At 56.9% G+C, this 26,771-nt stretch overlaps 7 protein-coding genes across 7 annotated transcripts; 4 read left to right on the forward strand and 3 right to left on the reverse strand.

Moving 5' to 3' along the window:
• Nucleotides 1–766: 766 nt before the first annotated feature.
• On the forward strand, nt 767–2,429 carry B0I36DRAFT_318764 (uncharacterized protein). The gene is made up of 3 exons (XM_046153336.1): nt 767–1,105; nt 1,191–1,934; nt 2,003–2,429. The coding sequence occupies exons 1-3, from the start codon at nt 920–922 to the stop codon at nt 2,282–2,284; spliced, it is 1,212 nt and encodes a 403-aa protein (XP_046015727.1). The 5' UTR covers nt 767–919; the 3' UTR covers nt 2,285–2,429.
• A 24-nt stretch (nt 2,430–2,453) lies between these two features.
• B0I36DRAFT_94901 (uncharacterized protein) lies at nt 2,454–6,092 on the reverse strand. Its single transcript, XM_046163637.1, has 5 exons — nt 5,420–6,092; nt 4,352–5,344; nt 4,205–4,295; nt 3,980–4,143; nt 2,454–3,875 (listed from the first exon to the last, which is right to left on the reverse strand). Exons 1-5 carry the CDS (start codon nt 5,909–5,911, stop codon nt 2,565–2,567), a joined length of 3,051 nt encoding a protein of 1,016 aa, XP_046015728.1. The 5' UTR covers nt 5,912–6,092; the 3' UTR covers nt 2,454–2,564.
• Nucleotides 6,093–7,775: 1,683 nt separating this feature from the next.
• B0I36DRAFT_239117 (uncharacterized protein) lies at nt 7,776–8,679 on the forward strand (the record flags this gene model as incomplete). Its single annotated transcript, XM_046149667.1, has 2 exons — nt 7,776–7,906; nt 7,971–8,679. The coding sequence occupies 2 exons, from the start codon at nt 7,776–7,778 to the stop codon at nt 8,677–8,679; spliced, it is 840 nt and encodes a 279-aa protein (XP_046015729.1).
• A 506-nt stretch (nt 8,680–9,185) lies between these two features.
• Nucleotides 9,186–11,358, reverse strand: B0I36DRAFT_360974 (EAP30/Vps36 family-domain-containing protein; the record flags this gene model as incomplete). The annotated part of the gene is made up of 3 exons (XM_046158416.1): nt 9,186–10,925; nt 11,023–11,158; nt 11,258–11,358. The coding sequence occupies 3 exons, from the start codon at nt 11,356–11,358 to the stop codon at nt 9,186–9,188; spliced, it is 1,977 nt and encodes a 658-aa protein (XP_046015730.1).
• An 877-nt stretch (nt 11,359–12,235) lies between these two features.
• B0I36DRAFT_238925 (SAC3/GANP domain protein) lies at nt 12,236–13,920 on the forward strand (the record flags this gene model as incomplete). Its single annotated transcript, XM_046149656.1, has 3 exons — nt 12,236–12,302; nt 12,362–13,649; nt 13,707–13,920. 3 exons carry the CDS (start codon nt 12,236–12,238, stop codon nt 13,918–13,920), a joined length of 1,569 nt encoding a protein of 522 aa, XP_046015731.1.
• Nucleotides 13,921–19,778: 5,858 nt separating this feature from the next.
• Nucleotides 19,779–21,762, forward strand: B0I36DRAFT_373014 (uncharacterized protein; the record flags this gene model as incomplete). The annotated part of the gene is made up of 3 exons (XM_046160157.1): nt 19,779–19,877; nt 19,956–20,750; nt 20,818–21,762. 3 exons carry the CDS (start codon nt 19,779–19,781, stop codon nt 21,760–21,762), a joined length of 1,839 nt encoding a protein of 612 aa, XP_046015732.1.
• Nucleotides 21,763–24,754: 2,992 nt separating this feature from the next.
• Nucleotides 24,755–26,400, reverse strand: B0I36DRAFT_318778 (thymidylate synthase/dCMP hydroxymethylase domain-containing protein). The gene is made up of 2 exons (XM_046153337.1): nt 26,024–26,400; nt 24,755–25,944 (listed from the first exon to the last, which is right to left on the reverse strand). Exons 1-2 carry the CDS (start codon nt 26,323–26,325, stop codon nt 25,065–25,067), a joined length of 1,182 nt encoding a protein of 393 aa, XP_046015733.1. The 5' UTR covers nt 26,326–26,400; the 3' UTR covers nt 24,755–25,064.
• Between the last annotated feature and the right edge of the window lie 371 nt (nt 26,401–26,771).

Raw genomic sequence — 26,771 nt, forward strand, 5'->3', positions numbered from 1 at the left:
TGCGTCCGACCTGCCTCCCCCCCGTCACTTTTGGTTCGGCCTGCATCTGTTTTTCTCTTTGCTTTTTCTTTTTCGTTTTCCCTTCTCTCGACTACACATTAGAACCGGCGTTCACAGGGTGTTCAGGCAATATCGACGTTTGAAGGCACGGGTTCCATGGGCAGTCATCGGCATCACAGAGCCTACTCTTCTCGCTGGAAGGAGGCCAGCCTTGTCTGCGGTGGCAGCTTTGGTTTCCGCCGGGCTATACGGGTTGGTTGGCTGTGTTTTTTCACGCTAGAGGCGCGACCAAGCGGCATTTGTAGCATTTAAGAGCGTTTTTGACGGGACGGACGGGCAGTACATAATCCTGGGGCGTCTTGTTGGCAGAACGAGCGCCCGCTGTACATGGTCGCTATGCATGAGGAGGGAGGGACAGACGAGCCAGCGTCAACGCGATGACGACGACGGGCCTTGGAAAGCCTAATATGACAATGAAAGATGATTACATTCACGGTCTTGTTGTGTTTTGCAGAGGCACATGTTACTCGCGTCCATCTGCCGTGTCTGCGTGTTTTGCGCTGGAGTGGCGTCGTGGGGAAGTGCGTGATGTTGTTTCGGTGGTGTGTATGTTGCGGCTCCGAGGTTGCGTCATTGATGTGGTCGGCTGTCCGTCGTGCCTCTGGGGCCCCCCAACGAACTGGGGGGAGTCATTTGCGCATGCGATAAGGGAAGGCACCCCCAACGGCTCCCCCGCGTCGCCCGCACCATGCCATGCATGCGCGCAGCTGGAGCTTTCTCAGGCACCAGCCTCTCTCTACACACCTCTTATCATCGCCGAGAGAGCGGACTTCAACTCGAACCACTTCGTGCTTCCTCTTGATTACATTGCATTGCATCTTTTATCATACTTGTTGACACACCACAGTCCACGTACGCCATGAGGTCCTCTCTGCTCGCTCTGCTGCTGCCCGCCGTCGCCTCGGCCCGCTACGTCGAGGCCGGCGAGGCCAACCGCGTCATCCCCTACCCCAGCAACCTCGAGGCCCCCAAGGAGCACCTCATCGAGCTGACTCCCGGCGAGACTCGATGGGTGACTGAGGAGCAGAAATGGGAGCTCCGAAGGGTGAGTCTGCATCTGTGTTCTGGTCAAACAGGGTCTCTCCACCTGCGAGGCACGCAGCCGCTGACGACGTCATCATCATCCACAGGACGGCCAACGCTTCATGGACATTACTGACAACCGCGACCTCGGCTCTCTGCGCATCGCCTCCAAGTCGAAGCCCGTCTTCCCGCACGACGTCACGCTGCAGAAGGAGGTCCGACCGCTGCTCAAGAACCTGTCCAAGGTCGGCATGGAGGATCACCTCAAGACCTTTACGAGCTTCCACACGCGCTACTACAAGTCCGACTACGGCCGCCAGTCGTCCGAGTGGCTGCTGCAGCAGGTCCAGGACACCATCAAGGCCGCGGGCGCCGACAAGCACGGCGTCGAGGCCAAGCACTTCAAGCACTCTTGGGGCCAGAACTCCATCATCGCCACCATTCCTGGCAAGTCCAACTCGACCGTCGTGGTCGGCGCACACCAGGACTCGATCAACCTCTGGCTGCCGTCAATTCTGCCGGCCCCCGGCGCCGATGACGACGGGAGCGGCACCGTCACGATCCTCGAGGCCCTTCGTGTCCTGCTGTCGTCCGAGGACGTCATCAAGGGCAAGGCGGTCAACACAATCGAGTTCCACTGGTACTCGGCCGAGGAGGGTGGGCTGCTAGGCAGCCAGGCCATCTTCTCCGACTATGAGAAGAAGGGCCGTGTCGTCAAGGCCATGCTGCAGCAGGACATGACTGGGTTTGCCCAGCGCACGATTGACGCTGGCAAGCCCGAGAGTGTGGGTGTTATCACCGACTATGTCGACCCCGGGTTGACAGCCTTTATCAAGAAGGTCATTGAGGCTGTAAGTCGCCCGTATTCCACGTTTCTTCATACCCTCTGGAGAACCACTACTGACTCGTACCACCATAGTACTGCGAAATCCCCTGGGTCGAGACAAAGTGCGGCTACGCCTGCTCGGACCACGCCTCGGCCTCCAAGGCCGGCTACCCGTCGGCGTTTGTCATCGAGTCCGAGTTCAAGGACTCGGACGACCACATCCATGGCACCGACGACCAGATCAAGTACCTGTCGTTCGACCACATGCTACAGCACGCCCGCATGACGCTGGGTCTCGTGTACGAGCTCGCCTTTGCCGACTTTGCCAAGCTCGAGGGCGAGGCTGCGGGAGGTGTCGAAGTTGGTGAGCTGTAGAGCGGCTGCGCCGAATGAGGTTTTCAATGAGCGTTTGAGATTGGGCCATGGATCAAGGTTCCGCGAGGGCGGGGAAATTGGCATAGCTTTGTGCATTATCAATAACTACAGCATGGTTTTAAGCATCTAATACTTGGTGCCGTGAACATGGATTTCAATATGTGAACAGTTCCAAATGTGCACTTATCCAGGGGAGGTGGTAAAAGGGCAAGGCAGGCTTACACGCAGCACTCAATCTCATGTGTTGCCTCATCCCGAGCAGGACGACGATCTCTTACGTCTACCGAAATGCAAATGACAAAGGAGAAGATGACGAAGGCAGCGAGGCCAGCATGGACAAGGGCCTTGCCGCCGCCGCGGACACACGACCAGCAACACTCGCACTTGCACCCGCCGCGTCGTTCTCCTCACCACGAGGACCGCCGCCGCGGCTTCCAGGTCGACGAGGAGCAGGCTGAGCTGTCCACAAGAGATCCCCGGTTCCGTCGTTGATGTTGTTATAGCTGCTGCTGCTAGTGTAAGCCGCGATGTTGGGGTAGTTGATCCCCAGGCCGCTCATGTCGATCAGGTCGTTGTCGGCTTCGGTACGAGTGGTGTTGTCGGGCTGGTAGCTGTGGACATGGCTAGGCGCTGCTGCGGCTGCTGGATCTGTCCCGTGCGGTCGTGTGGTGATACCAATAGCAGCATCACCACCATCACCGCCCCCGCCATCACCACCACCAGCGACTCCAGTGGTGACAGGGGCAGAGGTAGTGACCGTGGCCGTGGTTGTAGTGGTAGCCGGGCCAGCAAAATCGCGGAAAGCCTGGCGCGCGGTGATCCCCGTCCAGCGGTTCGTCCAGGCAAAGACCTGGCGGTACCACTCGAGCAGATTCTCGGGCGACTCTATAGTGTGACCCTCTGCTGGGAACAGGACGAGACGGGAGCGTGGTTTTGGAGGGGGGCGGCGTGGATGTAGATGTGGATGTCGTTGGGAGTGTTGGTGGTGCTGGTGCGGTGGGAGGTCAAAGGAGGTGCCTCTTGCTGATGATGGTAGTGAGCCTGGTTCCCTCCCGTGTTGCTGCGGGAGGGTAATCATGCTCAGGTGCCGAGAGTGGCTGAGGCCGCTGCTGTAGGCACTGCCACCACCACCAGAGCTGGCCGTTGTGTTGTGACGCTGGAGGCCACTGTCGTTGCCGCGGCCATTTAGCTGAGGGGCGCTGGCACTGGCGGGCCGCCGACTCTGGCAGACCCGGAAGGCGGCCAGGCTCTCTGTCACGGGGACTTGGTGGTCCCGCTCACCGTGGAGGAGCAGCATCGGTGTGGTCCAGGTTTCGTTCTCGCCGGACGGCATGTAGGGGAAGATCAGGTCTGGCCGGGCAGGATTGTATCGTTCGAGACCCTCGGGGTTGTACTGTAGCTGGCTACTGAGTTGACTTTGCGGACGCGGGGACGGAGCCGGGAAGGATCCGGGAAGCAGTGGGCTCTCGACAGAGATTGGCATGGAGAAACTGCCGAATTGCATGCTGAATGGCCCATGGCTTTGGTTGCTGCTGGTCAAGGCGTAGGATGGGACATCGAACACGCCGGCATGTGAGACGATCGCCTTGAACTATTAATTGACAAACTCGATTAGCACACCATTCACCGCTATACACGGTCCCAAACTTATCGAGAAGATGGGGTACAAGCCCGGAAGGACTGCGATCGACCTACCTTTCGCCCAAAGTCTTGTCCCTGGATCCAGTTCATCATGTAGCCACCGTACCCCGTGCCGGCGATGACGGCGTTGTTCATATCTGTTCCAGGTAACTGCTTCAAGTGTTGGAAGAGGTTGACGAGATCGTCGAACGGGCGACCGCCCCAGCTATCTCGAACGGCTGAGAGTGTGTCAGCTTCTTGCTGAAAGGGATTTCTCAAGACGGCGGAAAGGTTGCTCACCAGACGAAAACTCCAGGCCAAAGCCCGTGCTACCGCTAACATTAGGCAGGACCACGAGATAGCCTTGCTCAGCCCAGACGGCCGCGTTCCACTGCACCGAGGCTGTCATCAGTATTGATAACTAGACCCATGGGAATTCTGACCTACCTGTGTATCCCAACAATTGTCCCAAGCTGCAGTAGGACCATCGTGCACAAGTATCGCCACCGGGTACTTGTGTCTCTTAGGGTCAAAGTCTCGCGGCCTCACGACATGTGCCTGACAAAAGTAGTCGCCCCCGCGGGAGCCTTCGCCTCCTTCAAAGTATATCTCGGAGACCTGGCTGCGAGAAAGTCCCAGACCTGCCCCGTGTCTAGACAGCGAGGAGACAGGCATCGGCTCGACGTCGGGTCCGTCAACCAACACAACCTGGTACAGCGAGTTCTCCACGAAGCTCGAAGTGGTTACGAGGACCCGCTCGTTGTCGTCAGCATGGAGAGGGTACACTCCATGGCACGAGCCATGCGATGAAGTGAGAAGAGACCGTGGGCGTGCATGTGGCTGCAGCTCGAGCTTGAAGAGGGCAACACGCCCGCACTCTCGTGCTGTGAGGTACATGGAATGGCCGTTTGGCGAGAAGCAAAAGTCGACGAGGCTCGACTGCCATTGGTCCCCGTGGCCCGTCACCATGTCGGAGACGCTGATAGCATTGAGTGACGGCTCGTGGACGTGCTTGATGTATATTTGTCGGTCTTCTGGACACTGCACTGGGGCGTGTATGAAGCCGATCATGGTTCCATCCTTGTTGAATTTAGGCTGCGAGCAAGTCCCTGGAGACACACTACGCACTCTGAGCTCGAGAATATCAAGCCCATGCTGGCTCGTGTATGAGTACAGCGGGGTGTAGTAAACAGTCGCCTGAAGCCCATGCCTGACGGGGTCTTGACTGCTGGGATTGCTTGCTACAAAAACAATACCTCGTTCGGAGATGTCGTAGCTGTCGAAGCCACTTGGTTCCGGGTTATCGTTTGGCACAGCCAGGTCAAGATCTGTGTTTCGCATCGCATTCTTGAAAGGCTGTGCCAGTCTCCAAAAGGCACCATCACGTTCGATGCTCGAATACCAGACTGCGAGGCGTCGCGAGGTCGTGCACGAGTTCCACTGGGCCGCGGAATGTCAACAGAAGAAATCTCGCCATGAAGAACGAGTATCATATCCGGCGGTTGTACTACTCACTTGTCTCGTCCGGCAAGACTCAAACGCCCGTGCTGTGTGCAACCGCTTTTTCTCAAGCTCCGGATTATGCAGGCTTCCATCTGAATTGGTCAATCCGACAACTGCGATGCCAACGCTGCCATCTCGAAGCCTTTTGAGTTTCAAGTCTCTGGTAAAGCCGGGGATGGGCCCAAGGACGACAGCTGGGTCAGATAACCTGTCCACATCCTTGAACATGATCCAGGTCATCCCGAGCTCTCCGCCTTTGAGGTACACAATGCAGTGTCGGCCGTCTTGATCGAACCAGGTTGCATCGTGGGCCTTTTCATCGTCGACCGCGACCCACGAGTTGCTTGTTTCGATGTTGATGATTCTGATCTCCTTGCGTGTCACTCCGCCAACCTCGTGGGTCGTTTGTGTGTAATGAGCCAAAGAGCCATCATGGCACGGAACAGCAGGGCTTCGCCGTGGGGTCGAGACCAGGAGCTCCGGAGTCAGCTTTTCGACCAGCATGTTGTTATCATGAAATTATCGATGAGTGTCAACTGGTAAAGGATCAAAAGGGAGCATCGAGTCGTAAGACCGACCAGGAATAACATTCGACTACAGGACAGCAACGACTTCACATGATACAGCGTACTACGCGCCGCTAATGTAATTGCGGCTCTGGGCACCTACTACAGGCATCTGAATAACGACCACCCCAGCTTGCGTAGGCGTCCAAACCTGGCCGCGTGGTGGTCAAGGAGTAGTGAGACCCATGAGTACGTACTCAGTGTACCCTCAAGGCAATACCCCGAACCGAAATGCGTGAGAATGGCCAGCTGCTGCCAAATTGGCTGTGAGCACGCCCGCATTGCGCGGCCGCACACCTGCTCAAGGTGGTACACGTCGCTGAAAGAGACCAACCCGGGGCCAGAGAATGTGGAAGCCTGGACGTGGGGCTGCTAGCAAGATGGGGAGAATGGTCCGAAATGGGTTCGGGAGGCGCCCAGAACACCAAGGGCTATTGTCCAGGCTGTACCCCGGGCCTGGCCAAGAGAGTTTGCAGTCGATCGTTTTGACGGGGATTGACACGTACTCCAGGCAACAGATCAGGTCGATCATATCCCACCCAGCAACCAGGAGGTTAAGAAGCTGATGGGCGACATTGATTTCGAGCAAACACTCTCAGCATCGGCTTCAACCATGACTGTCTGCCAATGGCGATGGTGGCACCCAAAACAGAGTTGTGGCGAGCATTAAGCATACCTTGTGGGCTGCAGCTCGATGGTGGGAAGCCAGGTGGTCTTGAGGGGAACAGGCAGCAATGTTGACGATGTGCCCAAGCCAAGACTTGCAGTCTAGCAGAGTGTCGTCTTGTGTGGTCGAGTAGCTGGGACACTAGTAGGTCATATTAGTGTAGAGGTGCCCTTTGGAAAGGTGCCGCGGTTGGCCTGGCCATGCTTGTATCCTCATTCAAGAGATGCGCAGTCAAGGGAATGCATTTTGGTGCTCAGGCTTATGCTTATGCATCCATCCACGCATTTCGCCTGTCAAACGATGCACGTAGGGTCCGAACGTGAACGTGGGTCTCACACGGTGCACGCAGAGACAGTGTGTTCATATGTGCTCATACGGTTAAAACACTGTGCTCGACATCTCCGGTGTCGGCGGGGCCTGGGGAGACAGGGACGCCTCCGGGACGCGCCTGCAAATGGGCTGATGTGCCTGCGTGACTGCACCAATGGGTGCAATCACAGCCGCTCCGTTTTTTCCCCCGTGTGCCGGTCCGTGATTACGTCGTGGATCATTGCTGGGGTTCCCGTTCCGATGCTTGTCAGCATTGCACAGAGGCTTTCGGACGCTGCCCGGGCCCGACGTCGCCGATTCTTTCAGTGCTTTGGTCATCATCGTGCGAACTGCCTGTCTGACGGTCTTGCCTCTTCCTTTTCTTCATTCGGTGTCTGTCATGACCACTGCTGACCACGCTGCTGCACCAACGTTCGACGCCCTGGCTGCTGATCTGCACTCGTCTTCTTGTCTGCTGCGGTCTCCGTTAGTTCAGCCAATTGTCAAGCCGTGACCTCGCCTTGATACGGCACACCGCATAACCGGGTACATGTCTTTCTGCTGGACCGAGTTAAAGAAAACCTAGGCTTTCAGCACGATAGGAATGCATCCACGAGCAGAAATCCTTCATTCCCCATCCTTTTCTCCCGCCCGTTGTGTGGTCTAAGCGTCTAAGCATCTCTTACCTTCGTCTTGTCCTGCTCGCCATTCGTAAGCTGGGATGAAGGACGTTGCGACGACTCCAGCGCCACCAGCCTCACCACCAGAGATGGGCTTGGCCTCCACCTCGTCCAAGGTCCCCGTGCCGCTGCCCAGTAAGGACGCCATGGCGGGCCCAGCCAACGAGCTGCGGAAGCAATGGAACACCAAAAATCTTGGCGGCCGGCTGGCCACCGATTTTGTCAGCGCCTTCTGTGCTGCTTCAATGGTTGCGCCAGTCATCTCAATAATAGATAGGTACGTTGTGAAGTCTAACAGGTAGGCTTGCCATGTGGCTAACCAGCGCCGCAAACGTGTGTAGGTCAATCATGGAGAATGCTAGTGGTCGGGCCACACTCAGCGACTCGCTCAAGTCATCGTTCCGCAATTTACTGCTCCGCCCGCAAACAGTGCTCTTCTCGAAACCAGTAGCTCTCATCGTTATGCTGTACGGCGGCACGTATCTGACAGCCAATACCCTCGACACCTGTACAGCAACTGTAAAGAACCGCCCGGCCACTCTCGTCACATCGGGCACCACAAAGTTCTTTGCCAGCTCCGCCAGCAACATCGGCCTCTGCATATACAAAGACGCCGTCTACGTCAAGATGTTTGGCCCTGCGACTGGCTCCCCGCGACCAGTCAGCCTTCCGTCCTACGCCCTCTTCACACTGCGCGACTGCCTCACCATATTCGCGTCTTTCAACGTCCCGCCACTTCTCGGCCCCGTCTTCGAATCCAAGATGAGCAATGAGCTGCGAAAGAAGATATCGGGCCAGACCATGGCGCAGTTCGCGGCGCCGGCCTGCGTCCAACTCATCAGCACACCCGTACATCTCCTCGGCCTGGACATTTATAACAGGCCCAATGGCCACGCAGGCCCGGTCTCCTGGCAGGACCGCTGGACGCAGGTCCGGCGCAACTGGCTCACCAGCTCGATGGCTCGCATCTGCCGCATCGTGCCTGCTTTCGGCGTGGGCGGTACGGTCAACGCAAAAGTCCGCAGAAGCCTGATGGAGAGGCTTTCATGATAAAAGGAGGTTTTTTTTGTTCACTTTCCGAGAAAGGTTGGGCACGAGAGTATGGCTTATGACTCATGAGCAAAAGGTACTCTGTGGCCTCTTATGACCTTGATTGTTTTTTGGTAGTTCTCGTATGGCGTTTATGGGAGTTATGAAAGGGTTTGCGTCACGCGACCGAGGTTTTCTTCGCTATCTTTGGTCTTTTGCTGCCTGGGCTACGATCGTCCAGACCGGATTCTGTACGATACGCTTTTGTGAGGGGTCTTTAATCAAAAATGCAGGAAGTAATGTGGTGCGCTTTACTCTTTACTCTGGGAACTCGGGATATAGACAGTGATGGAAGGAGAACCGTCAGAGGCAATATAAGCTGTAGTGGACTAGTCATCTGCTGCCCAATCTGCACACCATCCAGGGCGTGTTCTCATATAGAATCAACCATTTAACCAGCTTGACGAGCACAATCGGTCACCCGGAGAACAAGTCTATGTATTGTGTTTGGAAAAGGGCTCCCAACCTTATAATATACCTGAAGCGTTTAGCGCCTGGATGAGTTTATCACTTTCGGACAACGCTTTGTCCCTTCTCTTGCCGTGCTTCTCTGCCTGTTTCCTCTCGGCCCTCCGCGCCTCCGTGTCAATAAAGTTCTCCCAGAACTTGAGACCTTCGATGCCTTCCTCACGACACAGCACCCCCCGCTCTTCGGCCATCTCGAGCTCCTCCTCCGCAACGCCGATGCTCCACCCGAAGCGCTCTGCTGCATCGAGCGCGGTGACACCACGGCCAAACTCGCGCCAGTCCCAGGGCACGTCCTTGTCGGGTGGGAATTCGTGCAGGTCGCGCAGCCACGCGAGAAGGGACCGGATCGTGGTTTCGTCGGTCCGGTCGCGGCTCTGTACCACCATGACGCCGCTCTTGAATGTCCGCAGCCGCACAGGCAGTTTAAGATCCTCCCATAGGCGCGCCGCCTTCTCGAACTCAACCGGGCTCACGAGCTCGACACCCCCACGCGCCCTATTGAAGATGGCCCACAAGTCGACGAGGCTGACGATGCCACCGGCCTTCTTCAGAACGCCCCGCGCGTCGTCAGTCAGGAACTCTGCGAGGTTCCTTGACAGTTCGGAGATGTAAAGTGACTCGGAGCCGGATCCCCCTCCACCACCAACAATGTCCTTTGTTGTCACAAGACCGAGCTGGCTCACCGACTCTGCCAGCATCGCCACCTCTGGCGACGAGCCATCACTGTTAAGTTGCCGACCGAGAGAGTTTGCTAGAGCGATCACTTCCTGTGCAGAAGCCATGAGCGCATCAATGTCCTCGAAGGCATTGCCGATGGTCAGCTCCGTATTCTTGCGTTTGTCCAGGCCCATCTGCTCCAGACCAGCGATGCCTGCCGACCGAACTCGGACCGACCCGCCAGAGTCTCTTGCTCGGCCATCGCCGAACCTCCCATCATCATTGCGGCCCGGGACGGGCGGCGCCGCGTGCAGGAGCCATTTCCGTTGTGTAAGCGAGCCTTTGAGCTTCTCGTAAAACACCTTCTCCCCTCCAGCTCGGAACGAGATCTTAACACTTTCCGGATTCTCAAGGCCAGCGATGCTCCCTACAGTCAGCATTGGCCCCGGGGAGTCGACGCGTACCGGCTCGCGTGCGGAATTGGGAACCTGTGGTTCCCCCGTCACCAAAGGTGCTCCACACAACTCGCACGACAGCAACGACGGATGGTTTAGGAATGTGCAGCGGGGGCAGTGGACGCCATCCGAAGCCGTTCGGCTCGGTGGGAGTTCACCGGGCGGTGGAGATCCAGTGTCGGTGGTGTCTGCTAAAGATGCTGCAGTTCCTGTTGTGACTAACGAAGGCACGGATGGCGATGGCGAAGCTATGCTAGGAGACGGGATCTGCCGGCTCGCGACGTTGGAAATCGCAGCTTTGAGGACATGTGTGAGAGCGGGCTTGATGCCGCAAGCCAAGCATGGCGGTAGCGGTGTGTGTACGTTCGCGGTAGCGGGATCGAAGTTGGACGGGACAGGGTTGGGGAAACTGCATATCGTGCAGACCCAGGTCGCCGCCGTGGCCTGCGGAGCACTAGGCGGCTGCGGAGCTCGATAGCCAGAGTCTGAGGCCTGGGACGGAGTGCCGGTATTGCTCCTCGAGGGGCTCGAAATGGCCGTGCTCGTGGCTGTCCTGGACTGGAAGGAAGATCGCTTCGCTTGCCTAGGAATGAGCGTTACCTTGGCCGACGACTTGAGGAAGCCAGCCTGTCGTGGTAGATATGCAGATCAGTACACGGTTGGCTGGAGCGCCGGCTAGCGACGAAGAGCCTCACGGTTGCAGGCAGGGAAGGGACAGACGTACATAGAACTCATGGCGCTCGATGTCCTTAAGGTCAAGTCCGACCGAGTGTTTACGAGGCTCCTGCTTGTCAACATAGCAGATGCGATGTGACGTCAGGTAGACCTGGCCATTCTGCTGGTTGGGAAGCTTGAACTTGCTGCAGACGGGCGTTTAGGAGTCGAGTTAGTAACCGCTGACGGAGGAGCAGTGCGCGGCAAGGCGGAGGGCAACGAAGCTGCGAAGATGAGGCACTCACCCCTCGTAGAGCCCCACGTTGTCTTGGACGAGAAGGAGGACTTCATCGGGGAGGTATGCAGGCCGCAAGGCGGTGGTGAGGTCGATGAGTTTTAGAAACATTCGTCATGCCGGTCGGTGCCAGGAGTCGGCGACGTTGCATGAGGAGACGTGGGCAGCCAGCAAGTGAATGCAGGAAATGGGAGGGCGGCATTGTGATATGACGGCACCCAGCGAACGATGTATGGGTGCGACTAGGTATGCGATAGAGTCGCGTGGGGTGGTGTGGAGAGCTGCGCTATCGCCCAAATCCTCCCGCCAGGTCAGGCAAGCAGAGCCTTTCGCCAGGCCAAAGTGCCATGCTCCCACTCTTTCCGGGCACTTGTACACAAAGGGTTATTTGCTCTGAAGTATATTCTCCCCTTAGAGCAAGTATCCCCATGTATGCCTTTGTTGCTGTGTTGATGTGCACGTCAAAGACCAGCTTTGGAGCTGGAGGATGCGCTCTAACCAGACGCCGCCCCACCGGGCTCCTTCGAGTCCGCGCTTGCAGGCGTCCACCTGCCATGCAGCGATGCATGGCTGCCTCAAGGTGTCCGGAACGTAGCCGCCAGCCAGCTGCCTCGGGCCCGCGCCCAGCCACCGCCAGGGCCAATCCGGACACTTGCAAGCACTTTGACCCTGCCCACCTGATCACGCCCAACGGCGCCAAAAATCCACCTCGCACCACCACTTTGCCTGGTTATTTGCCTCTCCTCACCCACACTCCAGCGTTTCTTCATCTCACCCACCGCCTCTCTTCCATCCCCTCTTTCCACAACGCAGGCTCGCAGTCCATCACCAGCCCCGATCAACCTCTCCTGTCACAACACGCGCGACTGTCTGCCTCTCACCTCCTGCTAACCTCTTTGTCATCGCCACGATATCCGCCACGCCACGTCGCGAGCACGATCCGCCCTACTGCTACCAACGCGCAATCGACCATCCAAGCCAGGCAGCAATGTCCTGGGCAGCACCACCTGCCGCCGCCGCTACTCAGCCGGCCGCGTCGTATGCTTATTCGATGAGTGAGTTCTGTCCCTGTTGCCCCATGTGATTTCTCAACTGACCACCCACCCCTTTACAGACACCGCTTACACTGCCGTGCCTGTCCGTCAGACATTCGGCCAGAGCTACCAAGCTCAACCTCAATATACGTACAACGCATCCTCTCCTACTAATGCCCCTTCGCAAAACGCTCCCGCCATGCCTGCTCCCCCGGAACAGCAGGTGCCTGCCCAGCAGCAGCAGAAAGTCGACTGGCCCGACTCCGTCCGTAGATATGTCCAACGCTCGTTCCAGGAGTCCAACATCGACTCCAGCGTATCTCGTGCCGACATGGAGGCGCGACTCAAGCAGACCATCCGTTACACCCAGGACACTGGCACCATGCTTTCTACCAACTGGGATTTGATGCCACTGCCTCAGCAAATGATCAAGACCGAAAGGCAGCAGGCGATCCTGGCCACGATGAACATCCCACCTGGGTATGAGCAGGCCACGGCCGCAGCTCTCCAGGCTGTCTCCAACCCCAAGAAACGTGCCTCTTCAGATCTTTCATCCGATTTTGCCAACGCAAATAGTTCCGTGACCAGCCCGTGGAAGCCTAATGCCAACAAGATGAGCGCCTCTCTCCAAGACCGGATCTCGCGCCCAACCACCGACTCCGCAGCTTCTGCTAAAAGTAAGTTCCAGAAGAACACGGACAAGCGGCAACGTCGTGGTGATGGAGGCTATGTCTCGTCTTATCGCTCGCCCAGCCCAGAGCCCAGCGCCGGCCCTATCGTAGGACTGAACACGACCCTCGAGAAGAGATACCTGCGATTGACCTCTGCTCCTAAACCTGCGGATGTTCGGCCGGAGCATATTTTGCGTCAGACCCTGGATCTGCTGAAGAAGAAGTGGAGGAAAGAGGGCAACTACGCCTACATCTGCGACCAGTTCAAATCACTGCGCCAGGACCTGACTGTGCAGCGCATCAGGAACGAGTTCACTGTTTCCGTATATGAGATCCATGCCAGAATAGCTCTGGAAAAGGGGGATCTCGGTGAGTATAATCAGTGTCAGACTCAGCTTCGCGTCCTGTACGCATCGGGCATCAAGGGCAGCCACATCGAGTTCAAGGCCTACCGCATTCTCTATTTCCTGCACACCGCCAACCGCAGCGCGTTGAACGACGCCATGCTAGAACTAACCTCAGCAGAAAAAGAAGAGCGTGCTATCAAGCATGCCCTGGACGTGCGCTCCGCCCTCGCTCTGGGTAACCACCACAGATTCTTCCAGTTGTACCTCGATGTTCCTAACATGGGCGCATATCTCATTGATATGTTTGTAAAGCGCGAGCGCCTCGCTGCTCTTACCAGCATGTGTAAAGCGTAAGTCAACCCCGTTTCGTCTGAAAAGCCCGTCCAGGTCACTAATCCGGTCTACAGGTTCAAACCAGATGTCAAACTCCGCTATGTTACGGAAGAGCTCGCCTTCGAGTCGGATGCTGAAGCTGCGCAGTTCATCATCGACTGCAACGGACAGCATCTACTCGAAGAGAAGGCCGACCACATTGCCTTCTTGACTGGCAAGGCCGGCCAACTCTTTGAGCAAGCTCGAGCTTTGGCCTTCAGCCGCGTCGACTTGAAGGGGCAGATTTGATAACTTGCTTCGTTGTGACCTCTTATTTTATTTTCGCCTCCCGCCCTGCTCCTTCCAATGAAAAGCCTAAGCACGATATCGGTACCAGCACGATGCGGTTCGCAGTTTCAACGGCAGCGAGTCAGGCGACAAAATTGCCAACTTTGGCTTGCATTGATCCTTGGACTCACGGCGGTCTCGAGTAGTCGAAATGGACTACAAGCTCGAGGACAATGGCTGATCGAAGTGCTCCTCAAGCCAGCCACCGTCGACATAGCATCGCGCCAGTGGTACCACCATTGGTCATGACCTAGTACGACGATGGGGTTGTGCTTGCACGTCTTGCCTTCTAGCAGAAGTGGAAGCGGCCCCGTTGTACCGGTCCGAGTCACGATATAGCCCGGTCGGCTCTGGGGATATTGTGTCCCTCTCGCTCCCTTACGATCACAGGGGATTGCTTTTCGGCGTTCGTGGTCCAGCGGCTCAATGTTTTTTCTAATGATACCCCATCGAGTGACGACATGCCAGCACACCGTAGCCGACAACGAATGCCAGTGTTTGGAGTTTTGGACATCCCTGGGAACAGCGATCATGCAAAAGTACCAGTCTTTTCGCGCGTCTTCGCGCTTTGTAGTTACATAGCACCTCTTTAGAAACATAATTCACTTTTTTTCTTCCATCTTCCATGAAATCCCTGGAATCGTAACCGGTGACTCCATGTTAAAGCATAAGTTGATGACGTGCGATTTGAGAAGTGGTATTACAACAAGCCATCACGATGACAGAGTTGTGGCTTCAACATTTCTGATCTTCCTTCAGGAAAAGAAAAAAAGAAAAAAAAACTTTCAATTATGGTTGACGGTCAACAACTATCACTCAGCACCGACTCGTGGATAGGAAGCCTACTAATAACATACATCAATCTCACCCATTCAAGTAACTCGGACTACACCCGATGTGGCTGCTGTCGGTGAAAGAAAAAAAATGCCCTAGGTTGAGTGTGTAATGTGCGGGCACATTATCTCTTTGATTCCAGGCACGATGAGGACGAAAGCGCGAGTTCACGATTGTCATTCTGCTCTGCTTCTTCCCGGCTCGTAGAGTGGTTCACTCTTTTCACCTGGCCACACCTTACCTTCGCGATACGTCAGATTTTCACGATTTTTTTTCCCTCCCCTAGTTGACGAATCGCGGGGCTAGGCTTTGTCACATTTATAGTAGGTCACGCAAAAAAAATAAAAAAATAAAAGAATTCCTCTATGTGGAATCTGTCGCGCGAAGTTCTTCGCAGGCGGACGAGAACCGCAGCCCACTCAGTATACTCTACCTGCGTACGGGCTAGGGCCCTGGTTGCACTCTCAACTGTTGTAGAGACTTGGGTAAAGTAGGCCTCCAATCCATGTTGGAGGGGGCCGAAGACGGATGATGCATGACGTTGAACACCAGGAGGGGGGAGGGGGCGGGAGGAGGGGTTCCCAACGGATGATGGAAGTGCCGGCCGGGCAAGGGTCATTTGACGTATGCACTTTACGGACGATGACCTGACTGCACTGGAAGCAACCCCCTGGCCGATTCAGGGAGGGCAAAGTTGACAAAGAGCAATATGGGAGTGGCAGGTAATATGGTCTGTACCTTGCATGTAATAGCGGGAACACATATACCGGCGACTCGCGACCGTTTCATCTATATGGCGGGGATGCTGGAGGGACGCATTCGTGGTGACGGTATCACCGCCCGCACCCGCGTCTTGGGTTGTGCTCTCAATCTCTATCGTTGCCATCGCATGGTTCTTCTGTCACCGGATCGTGTCTGGCCCGGGCAGGTCGACATGGACTGCTGCCCAGGTAATTCCTTTGGCGTGCTTTGGGTGGAGGAATTGTCGAGCGCGAGCTGCCAACGGACGAAACGATCATCTAGAGCCTGGTCATAGGCCACCAGCATGGTTGGCGTTGCTATTCAGAGGAAAATCTCATGTCGTTGGGATGGTCATCACCTGTGTGTTGTTGTCGGCTGCTCGGAATGAGGTTTCACTAGTGACTAAGACATCAACACGCCTGAGAAGGTGGACCTTTGTTGCCAGTGCTTCAACGTATCAGAACAATGGCACGCTCCGCAAGGTCGACCGCATCAGCAAGCCTGCTGGGCGAGCTAACCAGGCGTGTGTCAACAGGAGTGGTGGCATTTTGTTCCCATGATGTGTACTGGCACGGGCCCTGTGGTCGCTGGTAGCTGGTTTGCGACAACGGTCATGCCGTGCACTGATTAGAACAAAGCTCAGCGAGACGCAATATCTGAGTAGTCAGCCGTTCTTGACGACTCTGTCGAACGTCACCCCAAGTTTCAGACAGCCCCGGCAAGGTTGCAACACCGGAACGACTTGCATGAAGCCGGAGGTGCCATGGAACAGGGGGGTGGGTGAGCTAAGCTCTCAAGGCCTACGCGTGGAGGCACTGCCAAGGACGACGATCACCAGAAGTTGATATGACGATTTGGACTTGGAGCCGAGTGTCTCGTGCTGCCTCGTAGCCTATGCTGTGGTGGTCGGCAGGTATGTTGCCACGATGAACCTCGACAGAGACAAGTGTATGGACAGAAAAACAGCTAGCTACTCGATGTCGTAGCCGGAGTCCGTCTGATAGACCGACGTGCGAAGCTCCCGTTAATGCTGCTGTATCTCAACGAGTATCAACACTGGCCGGGTTGTGGGCACGCATCGGTATCTTGTCTCATTGTGGCCGGACAGGCTAGGCCGGGGCGTGGCAGTCAGACTGATCGGGGCTTTGTAGGCTCTGTTGGATTATTGGTGCTATGTCTCCGTCGGTAGGTCGACTTGTCAAGGTTGCCGGCTTATGTTTTCGTCCACGTACCTTATTCTGACAGAGGTGTTGAGCTTACTCTCCTCACTACTCAGCACTATGGATTCAAGCCCACATCGACAACTGACGGCGCACCCTCGCCTCTCAGCACATGTCTCAACTCAAATTGGGCTCCGGGAAATTTTTGACAGGGGAAGCGACTCTGCTAGAATTGCTCGAAAAACTTCGTGGGTTGAAGGCTCTTCGATCACGATTGGGAAAGTGGTGTGCAAGGAAGGGTCTGTAAGGACCGGCTTCGAAGATGGTGCCCACTGCCAAGACATCAAGATTGTGTCTGGGGCGGATCCCGTCGGGATTGCTCCGCCGATCTGGAATGATTGACTTTGTCTCAGTAGTAGAGTCATTCCCTCTCAGTACGATCTGGATGAGAGAAAAGCGCAGCCAAGCGGCGGGACCGTGTCCCGGCCCGGGCGTATCATATCAACCCAGAGACAATGACTGGCTCCATGGAAGTCTCCGTCCTTCATAATAGTCGCATGATCTCGTCGCAGGGTGGCGACGTTCTCATTTATCGCGTGGCGCTCAGGCGCCATGATCCAGCTCTTACTGGGCTTTTGGCTCCAGCCTTAGTCGACGACGCCGGCTGCCTGCGATCCTGTCGAGGATGGGTGCCCTGGCCCGCCGGCCCCAGCTTTTGGATGGCGGCCGAGTCCAAGCCTGTGGAACAACCCCCACTGCCATGTTTGTAGCGCGCCCATCTGGGAGCCCACGCGCAGGGATCATCCATGCATGTATTTGGCAGCCCAATGTCGAATGCCCGAGCTGTATCTTCCTCTACTCCACTGTCCCTGCATGATTGCCCCTCTTGGCCTTTTTTCTCCTGGACAATGTTACAGGCCTAGCGGATGCTCACGGCTCAACCACTACCGTAAATGAAACGAAAGTCGAGGCTCGAGAATAAGTGCGACGCCGGCTGGTTGTTCGAAAACGTTCATCCTCCTTGCGGTCTCTGCCGCGTCTGGGCACGGGTATTGCCGCTGGCACTCTGCACTCTACGAGCGCTGCCTTCATGTCTTTGCACTTCACAGACAGGTGTCGTCAGGGGCGCGACCTGTATGGGCTGCTGCTTGCAGGCAACAAACATTGTCGGATATTTCCGACTTCCGCTCCCGGCGCTGGCGCTGGCGCAAGATATGAGAATGAGACTGCTGAACGTTCTTTTTGCGTGCGCCGTGATGGAGGGGTGAACTCTACTCTGACCACATTCTTCCGTTGCGGCCGCGGGCTCTGCCTAACCAACCAAGGGCTGTTGGGCGACCCCTGCGCTCGGTGTTTTAGGCCCAGGATGGCCCATTCTACCCATTGCGCTGTGAGGAGCGCCGGCTGCACTTCCCCGCTGCTGCTGGCCGGGTTGCTTTTTCGCATAGGGAGCGCAGGGGCTTTCCCGTCTGCCGTTGCGGCCCAAGTGCTGGTTGAGTCAGATGGGATAGGTCAGACTCGATAGTGACAAGAGCAGGCGGTTGGCCGGGCGGGCAAGGGCCTGAAAAGGGAAGTTGACGAGCCCTGCATCCGTTGCTGCTGCTGCTGCTCGTTCTTTGTGTGAATCAGTCTATGTACTGGCAGCCGAGGTGTCGCGTGGCTTTGGCGTCGTGTTCGAGCTGGGCCTTTGAGTCGGCGGTAGCAGCCGCAGCAGCAGCAGCAGCACAATACAACAGGGCGGCGCGTGCGTGTCATTCATTGGGGGGCAGTGGCGGCTGCGAGCACTGACTGGCCCGGTCCCACCATCGCTGGCTGCATTGATTGATTGATGCAGGCAGGCAGGTGCGCCTCAAAGCTGGCTCCCCTCTCTCGCCTCCCTCCCGCCAGCTCTCGCAGGCACGCTTGTCGACGCCGGGCGTTTCTCCCAGTAATCAACCATTCCTCTCCTCCAGTCTTTGCTCCCGCCGTCGTCGTCGTCGTCGTCCCTCCTCTGCCCGCCAGCCCGTCCTGCACGAGAGCAACAACTGCGACATCTCCTACGAGCTCCCGCAACGTCTACGCGCCCTCCCCGCTCCCAGGCGCCCATAATCTCACTGATCCTAGACCCCGCCGCCGGCGTCCGCCCACCCTGCGCACCCACGCGACCCGACTGCCATTTTCCGCACCTGCCCAGACGAGCCTTCCATCGCCAGGAAAGGGGAACCACAAGACCGTAGGCTTGGGAGCCGCAACTTCGCGACTTTGGTCACAGCCTTCTCCTACCGTCCGGACATACATTTGGTCCGTCTCTAGCCAGAGTCGCCTTCGCCGCTCGTCAGCGCAGACAAAAAGCAACGCGCGCTGCCCACCCCACGCTCAGTGCTGAATCCCCATTTTTGTCTCTGTATCCATCGAGTCATTTCGCAACCCTGCGGCCGACTTGAGCTATTATTCCTACTCACGCTTCCCCCAGCGATTGTCGCCAGTCCGCCTCGGAAACGCCTGACCCTGCGGCTTCTCTACATTGCTGGACCTTGTTCACAATCAAGACCGCGCCTCGTCGCTCGCTGACCCGAGTGCCGTCCCTGGGCCCCGACGACTGCTGTCAATCAGCAGCCGACAAAGAACCCACTTTCGTCATTACCGCTGGTTGTAGCTGGTTCCCGGTCGCCAGAATTGCGAGCTAAGCGACGCAGTGCCAGAATTCTGCTGCTGGTTCTGCCTGCGCTGCGCCCCTCCCAGCCCGCTCCGCCCGCCTCTGCGGCCTCTCGTTTCTAAACATACCCGCTCGTCACACACTGCCCGGATCCTCCGCCTGGGTTTTGCTACAATGAAGGTGCGCGACTCTCTTTTCTAGTTTTTGCTCCTCAGACACAGCATCTTGCACCCCTCTACTCCCACCAGTTGCCAATCATCATCATGCCTCCCTGGCGCGAATCATTCTCGTTTTTCGAGCCCTCACGGCGGGACTCGGATGGCGCAGACTCTGGGCTGGCTCCTCACTTTCGTCACAGCCGCCAAGCCATGACTGCAACATGGCGCCGCTCCAGATCGTCGCGAGATCCAGACGCGTTTGCAATCCCGGCTGCTAACAAACCGACCTTGATGCAGGCCCTCAGGCGATCGATCAAGGGCGACAAGGACAAGACGCCGCAGGTGTCCATTGCCCCAAAGTCGGCCGTCGCAATCGTCCCTCCCAAGAAGGTCAGTACTGCATCTGGCTGAGCGCATACACCACCACCGAGCGTGAGTCCCAGCTCTCTAACATGAATCTCTGTGCAGGTGATTCGCGCACTGTACGACTACGAGGCCCAACAAAGCCAGGAACTCAGCTTTTCTCGGGGCGACTTCTTCCACGTTATCGGTCGCGAAAATGACACCGACTGGTACGAGGCCTGCAACCCAGCGCTCCCAGATGCGCGCGGCCTCGTCCCTGTAGCCTTTTTCCAGGCCCTCGGCCGCACTGAGAGGGACAGCGCCCAGTCCGACTCAGGCCCGCGCACGTCGGGACCCAAGATCCCCGACCATGACTCTGGCTTCGCTGATTCCAATCCACTTCCGATGTCGCCACCGCCCGCAGCCGTCGCATCACCCAACCCAGCTGCCCCGGCCAATTCCGGCCATCGTGTTTCCAAATCCATTGGCAAGACTGGCTCCATGGTGTACGGCATAGTCATGTATGACTTCCAAGCGGAACGCCCAGATGAGTTAGAAGCCAAGGCTGGAGAGGCCATCATCGTGATCGCCCAGTCGAACCCTGAGTGGTTTGTTGCGAAACCTATCGGTCGTCTTGGCGGTCCCGGATTGATCCCTGTGTCCTTCATTGAAATCCGAGATATGGGCACCGACAAAGCCGTGGCCAACCCTGGCGATGCGATCAAGCGCGCCGGTGTTCCCCGTGTTGAAGAGTGGAAGAAGATGACTGCAGAGTATAAGAACAGCAGTATCACGCTCGGCAAATTTGACGTGGGTGGCGCGCCAGGCGCACAGCAAGGAGTCGAGCAGGGCATGGAGCGCATGAGCCTTCAGCAGCAGGCAGCAGTGCGACAAAGCCAGCAGCAGCCCAATTACCCTTACGTGAGTACTTTGCACACACGAATGGACTCGTGAAGAAGTTATGCTAATCAAAGGACACGGTTCTCAGTCACAACAGCAGAGTCCACAGCAGCAACAGCGCAACACACAGCAGGGACAACCTGGCCAACAGTATGGCTTGCGATCAGCATCAGACCTTCTTGCACCCATATCAGCCCGCATTCCGAGATACTGCTTCGCCGAGGACAAATACTGGTTCGTGGTTGAGACGACACTGGAGGACGGAAGGCAATGGGAGCTGTCCCGCTATTATGAAGACTTTTACGACTTTCAAATCGCGCTCTTGACGGAATTCCCCAACGAGGCGGGCAACACCGGAACCCAGAAGCGCACGCTCCCATATATGCCTGGGCCAGTCAACTACGTCACAGACGCGATCACGGAAGGTCGGCTGCACAACCTGGATATGTATGTCAAGAACCTGCTCGGTCAGCCAGAATACATCTCTCGGTGCAACCTGGTGAAGCAGTTCTTCGCCCCCCGGGAAGGTGATTATGAGACCGATGGTGCTCAAGACGGCGAGTACCGGTTATCAGGAGGTTCGAGGTCTTCAACCGATTCTCCTCGAGATGGCAGTTCACGACAGTCATCAAAGAACAACCTTAGTGGCCAAGGCTACGGAGGATTATCAGCCGCGCCGAAGCAGATGCAACAAAACGGCCAGCCGCCAATGCACCGACAAGGCTCCTCGATGTCTCAGCCGTCACAATCATCAATGGGTGCTCCGCAGGCACAGGCCGGCGCCGGACCAGCATTCAAAGTCAAGTTGTTTTTCAATGGCGACACTTTTCTGATTCGGGTGCCAGCGGACACCAACTTTCCCCAGCTTTACGAGAAGATTCGGGAACGGACCAAGGTGTCACACAATGACCAGATTCAGCTCTTCTACCGTGATGAGCGCAGCAACGACAAGCTCAGTCTCATGAGCAACAATGACCTCAACTACGCGCTCGACAACAACGAGAAGCTCGTCATTTATGTTGAACAGGCGTAGAGATGCCCATCTCAAGCATATACTGGCACGGGAGCACTTTCAATGTGAGACGTGTCGACCATTCGAACTTTCGTGGACTTTTAATGTCCTTTCTTTTCACTTCTCTTCCCACATATACCCTGTTCTTGTCATCTTCAGAATTTTCGGGCGAATGCTCCCCTTGTCTCATCCACACCAGGGGGAGACGCAGCACACATTTTGGGGAGTATTCTTTTTTTTTTCTTATGTTCTTCAACTTCTCCCCTCGTCCCTTGCTTGGGCTTTTGGTGCGGAGCTTCTCCGTTGGTTGTGAAGTATAGTTGGCTGGCATCACCGCGTCATGAACGCGATTGGGCGTACGATCCACGTAGAGAATGGGTGTTTTTGCAATTCACAACGAGGCCTTTGTCGCTACTAGGATCGCATAAGCGAACTCGGACTGAGGCGTGATCTTGTGACAAAATGAAGAAAAAGTTCTTAAAAACCACTGGCCATTATTGTTATCCTGATGCGCGCAGTGTGTGATTGATGAAAGTCGGAGTGAAGGACACATAAATGTTTATTGAGAGTACAGTGCAAACATGGTGCCAAATGCGTTGCCTCTCTGGTGAATGCCGTTCAATCGGCCATCTGTCATGCATATCATCATCGTCGTCATCATCATCATGATAACGACTGAGCAAGCGTACCGGTCGTGGTACCGACTGGAGCAACACGCCGCGTCTACAAATACAAGGCATACCAAGACTGCCAAGGTCTCGCTCATGCAGCGGCAGAGGGACGTATCTGCATGGAAACTTACACACGAGCAAAAACGCCCGTCAAACCCAAGCACAAAAAGCCGAAAACACCTCAACACCAGCTGTGCCGCGCAGCGTGCAATCCGGAAAACTCCCTCCTAGGAACCAGCAGAAACACGGAAAAAAGAGCGGCCGGTCCGATCGCTCTCTCTCTGTCCTCCGCGCGCGACAAGAGCCGGCCTGGCCGGCTCAACCGTCTAGAACACTCGCTGTTTGGACAAGCAACCCAGCCCCCAAATCTGCGCTGAACAGCCCCATATCCATATTCACATCTATGTCCATGCCTCCAAGCAGACCTCCTACACGACGACATGCGTGCTCATGTGCTCCACAGCCTCCTTGATGGTCCGCAGCATGCGCTGGTTCACACAGAACGGACAGCGGACGGGCCGGTCCGTATTGGACACCGGTGCGTTGTTGGATATGGGCGTGAGCTGCAGCTCCGCCGCCGCGGCTGATGCCGAGGGGTCATGGTGCATGCTGGCTGTGTGGCTGCTTGGCGTGAAGCGGTGTTGTGACGACGCGCGCGCGTGGCCGGGCTGTGGGGTGCTGAAACCGTTGGCCGCGGCCACCGGGTTTACGCTCGTGCCGTGCTGTTCGTGTTCGTGCTGCTCGTGCTGCTGCTCGTGCTGCTGTTGTTGTTGCTGCTGCTGGTGTTGCTGGTGTTGCTGCTGGTCTTGTCTCGAGCGCTCCTCGCGTATCGCTGCGGCTTCCGCTTCCGCGTCGGCTTCTTCCTGTTGGAGAGCACGCAGGGCGTTCTGTAGTACGAGCTCCGGGTCTTCGGTCTCCATGTATGACATCGTCTCTCCGTTCAAACCTGGCGTGGTGGGCAGAGGCTGAGTAGGCGCGGCCATGAGCGCTTGTTGTGAAGATTCGAGCTGTTCTTGCGCCTGTTGTTGATGCTGTGCCTGTTGCTGCTGCTGCTGCTGCTCGAGGCGGTGGATGATCTCGTCGCGCACGCGCGCGCAGGTCGCGAGGCTGGCCTCCACGCCGACCACCTTGAGCACCTGGTCGCGGATGGCCGTCGGGCTCGTATCGGCCTCGACCGTCATGAAGCGCGGGATCGCGTCGACGAGGTACGGGATGTCCTCGGCCGGGTTCGGCGCGGAGCCGTGCCGCCGCTGGCGCCGGATGAGCAGGCCGTAGCGCTTCTTGAAGCGGTGGATCCAGCCCGGCGAGAACTCGGGCGGCGTCTCGTCCTTGTACCGCGGCAGCTGGGTGAAGATGTTCTTGGCCTTCTCGGCGAGCTCCTCGTTCGAGGGCTGCCGGCCGGACGCGACGACCTGCCCGTGCCACAGCAGCACGAGCTTCTCGACATCGGGCCAGTTGCCGAAGCGCAGGCGGGAGCCGGAGAACTGGTTGTCGTTGTCGAGGCGGGCGTACTTGGGAGACAGTGAATGCGAAATGGTCGACTGGCTGATCGTCAGGCCATACTGGTTGAAGAACCACTCGATGCATGCCTTGTGCGGGGGGCGGGTCGCCTGCGAGTGTGCCCAGCGACGGAGGGCGCGCCGTTGATCGAGTGTTAGGGAGTGCCGGTCCACCTTGGACGACGACGACGACGAGGCGGCGACCGCGGCGGCGGCCACTGGCTGGTGCTGCACGTGATCATGCTGCTGCTGGCCGATGTCGCCAACATCGCTCACGTCGACATCGACAGTGACATCGACGTCGACATCGTCGTGGCCGTCGTGGGGATCTGGAGGCAGCGTGTCGTCCGGGGCGAGGGAGTGCTCGCCGTGCTCGTCGTCCGCATGGACCACGTCGGCCATGGTCAGATGCAGAAGATCCAGCCCGGCGACGGCCACCGAGGACGCGGTGGAGGACGACGTGGTGGCGGATGGGGGCCGCGGGTGCGGCTGCGACAGCCCGCTGTCGCGGGAAGCAGCGGTGGTTTGCGAAGCTTCAATTGATGAATGCGCCGACGAAGAGGACGCACTCACGGGCTTGCAATGACGCAGTGGGAGCACTTAGTCGCGTAAGCGGGGAGGCGCGTGGAGGGGGAAGGCGTCTTAGAGTTGTATGGGCGACAATCCGGTATAACGACTCAAAGGGGGCGAGCAGACCTCCCTCGAGGGATGAGCTTCGGTCTCAACCAGGGCGCGATTTTGAACGTATGGGGGGGGCTGGTTTGCACGGCTTTGCTCACAAAAGTTTCTGCAGACGTGCATGTGGAGCCGGGGGCTTATGAATTTAAAAAGCAATTCATTCGTGCCGTGCAATTACGTAAGCATCAGTCGCTCTAGAGAAGAAACGGATTGCCAACCAGTTTCAGAATATGGCGACCAACGCCTGAACCAAGTGTAAAAGTTGATCACAGCGGCACGAGACAGTGTCGCTGGATTTATCCCTGACGCTGTGCAGAAGATGAAGATGTCCTGCCGGTGTATATATACATGTCATTACCCATGAACGCATCCCAATGCCGACACCCCGGCTCTGCTTCGCATAGAGGTCGTTCAAATGTACTGTGATGATCCTCACCAAATGCGAGTTTACCCGGTTTCCCTCCTCCCAAAGTCACTACACGGACATCTTCATTGCAATAGTCTTGTGCGGGTTGTATCCATGCACCACAAAGTCCTCGTACTTCCACCCATCAATACTTCCGCCCTTCTCCCGCTTGATTTCTAGCGCGGGAAACTCCCTCGGCTCCCGCTCGACTTGCACCTTCAGAGCGTCCACGTGGTCGCAGTAGACGTGTGCGTCGCCCATGACATGCGTCAGACTGCCGGGCACGAGATCACAAACGTGTGCAATCATGTGCGTGAGCAGAGCGTAGCTGGCAATGTTGAAGGGCACGCCGAGACCCATGTCGCAGGACCGCTGGTACAGCTGACAGTGCAGATGGCCCTGCGGCCTCTGCGTCTCTCCGTCTTCGCTGGCTGCGCCGGTATTGTTGTTGTTGCTTCTGCTGCGCGGATACGACACATAGAACTGGGCAAACATGTGGCACGGCGGGAGCGCCATCTTCTTCAGGTCTGCCGGGTTCCACGCGCTCATGATGATGCGCCGGTCGTAGGGGTTGGTCTTGAGCTTGTGCACCACCTCGGCGAGCTGGTCAACGCCCTGGCCCGTGTAGTCCGTCTTCGCATCGACGTACTCGGCGCCAAAGTGCCGCCACTGGAAACCGTACACGGGACCCAGGTCGCCGACCTCACGGTGCGAGAGCCCCACGCTGTCGAGGAACTCGCGCGACCCGTTGCCGTCCCAGATCTTGACACCCGCGTCAGACAGGGGGATCGATGATGTGCAGCCCTCGACGAACCAGAGGAGCTCGGCGATGACGGCCTTGAGGAAGACACGCTTTGTTGTGAGGAGGGGCAGGATGGGTTTCCCCTCGTCATTGAGGGCGAACTTCATTGGTGTCAGGGCGAAGATGGAGAATGTGCCTGTACCGGTCCTGGTTCGCAGCTCAGATTGGGTCAGTCAAAAGAAAATAAGGGTCTAGAGCCTTCCCGGCACCTTGATTCGAGACACACCTGTCTGGCCGGTGCTCGCCGTTGTCGAGGATTTCTTGCACCAGATCAAGGTACTGATACTCCTCATGCCTCTTAGCCCGGACGGAGCCGTTCTGGGCAGTTTTGGTCTCTGCCGGAGGTGCAGCAGAGCCGCTCGGATCTGTCGATGCCGTCATTTTCGTGTCTTTTCTAAGGGCTTTTGTGCGATGTTCCGTGTATTTGCGACGGAGGTATCTGAAAGGTGAGAATGACGAAACGCACTTCTGTTGTAGGGAGACGCGTCGGTGGTCAAAAGACGCGTCCCCGAGTTTAATGGGGTGCATGAAGGAGGGGCAACTATTGCGGCGCTAACTCCATGGCGTTTGCGCATGTAGTGGATTTGCCCAGCCAATGACGGGTCGCCTCAGTCCAGAACGGGACTTTGACTCTGTGGAGAGCAAACAGTCCTGCCAAAGTATGTCATTTGCTCTGGTCCCGGGAACTGTAAAAGTCTCTTGAAAGGTTCTAGAAACCGCTTTGCGAGGTACCCATTGGAAAAACTCGAGTCAAATATAGTTTGCTTTTGCGGAAAGGTGTTCCTTTAACCAGGCATTCACGATCATGGCAATCAGAACGAGGTGCGGCAATCGGCCATAACCGTACCATTTCAAAGCGGAGGAGTCCAAGAGCTGCATAGGTCGATTCTATAATGCTGCACGCCAGGGCGCAGTATTAGCTGCAGGCCTGACACTGAATCCAAGTGTCTTCTATCGTATGATGCGAAATGCTA

This window comes from Microdochium trichocladiopsis, assembly GCF_020744255.1.
Source record: "Microdochium trichocladiopsis strain MPI-CAGE-CH-0230 chromosome Unknown B0I36scaffold_3, whole genome shotgun sequence".
NCBI classification, from domain to species: Eukaryota; Fungi; Ascomycota; class Sordariomycetes; order Xylariales; family Microdochiaceae; genus Microdochium; species Microdochium trichocladiopsis.

What these genes read in the sequence shown, in the direction of transcription:
- B0I36DRAFT_318764 (XM_046153336.1), top strand. Translation starts at nt 920, where the DNA reads ATGAGGTCCTCTCTGCTCGCTCTGCTGCTGCCCGCCGTCGCCTCGGCC. An exon ending in AGAAATGGGAGCTCCGAAGG is followed by an intron (nt 1,106 to 1,190) that starts GTGAGTCTGCAT and finishes CATCATCCACAG; the next exon opens with GACGGCCAACGCTTCATGGA. An exon ending in TCAAGAAGGTCATTGAGGCT is followed by an intron (nt 1,935 to 2,002) that starts GTAAGTCGCCCG and finishes GTACCACCATAG; the next exon opens with TACTGCGAAATCCCCTGGGT.
- B0I36DRAFT_94901 (XM_046163637.1), bottom strand. Translation starts at nt 5,911, where the DNA reads ATGCTGGTCGAAAAGCTGACTCCGGAGCTCCTGGTCTCGACCCCACGG. An exon ending in AGTCTTGCCGGACGAGACAA is followed by an intron (nt 5,345 to 5,419) that starts GTGAGTAGTACA and finishes TCCGCGGCCCAG; the next exon opens with TGGAACTCGTGCACGACCTC. An exon ending in GACAAGACTTTGGGCGAAAG is followed by an intron (nt 3,876 to 3,979) that starts GTAGGTCGATCG and finishes GTCAATTAATAG; the next exon opens with TTCAAGGCGATCGTCTCACA.
- B0I36DRAFT_318778 (XM_046153337.1), bottom strand. Translation starts at nt 26,325, where the DNA reads ATGCACCCCATTAAACTCGGGGACGCGTCTTTTGACCACCGACGCGTC. An exon ending in GGCGAGCACCGGCCAGACAG is followed by an intron (nt 25,945 to 26,023) that starts GTGTGTCTCGAA and finishes GCTGCGAACCAG; the next exon opens with GACCGGTACAGGCACATTCT.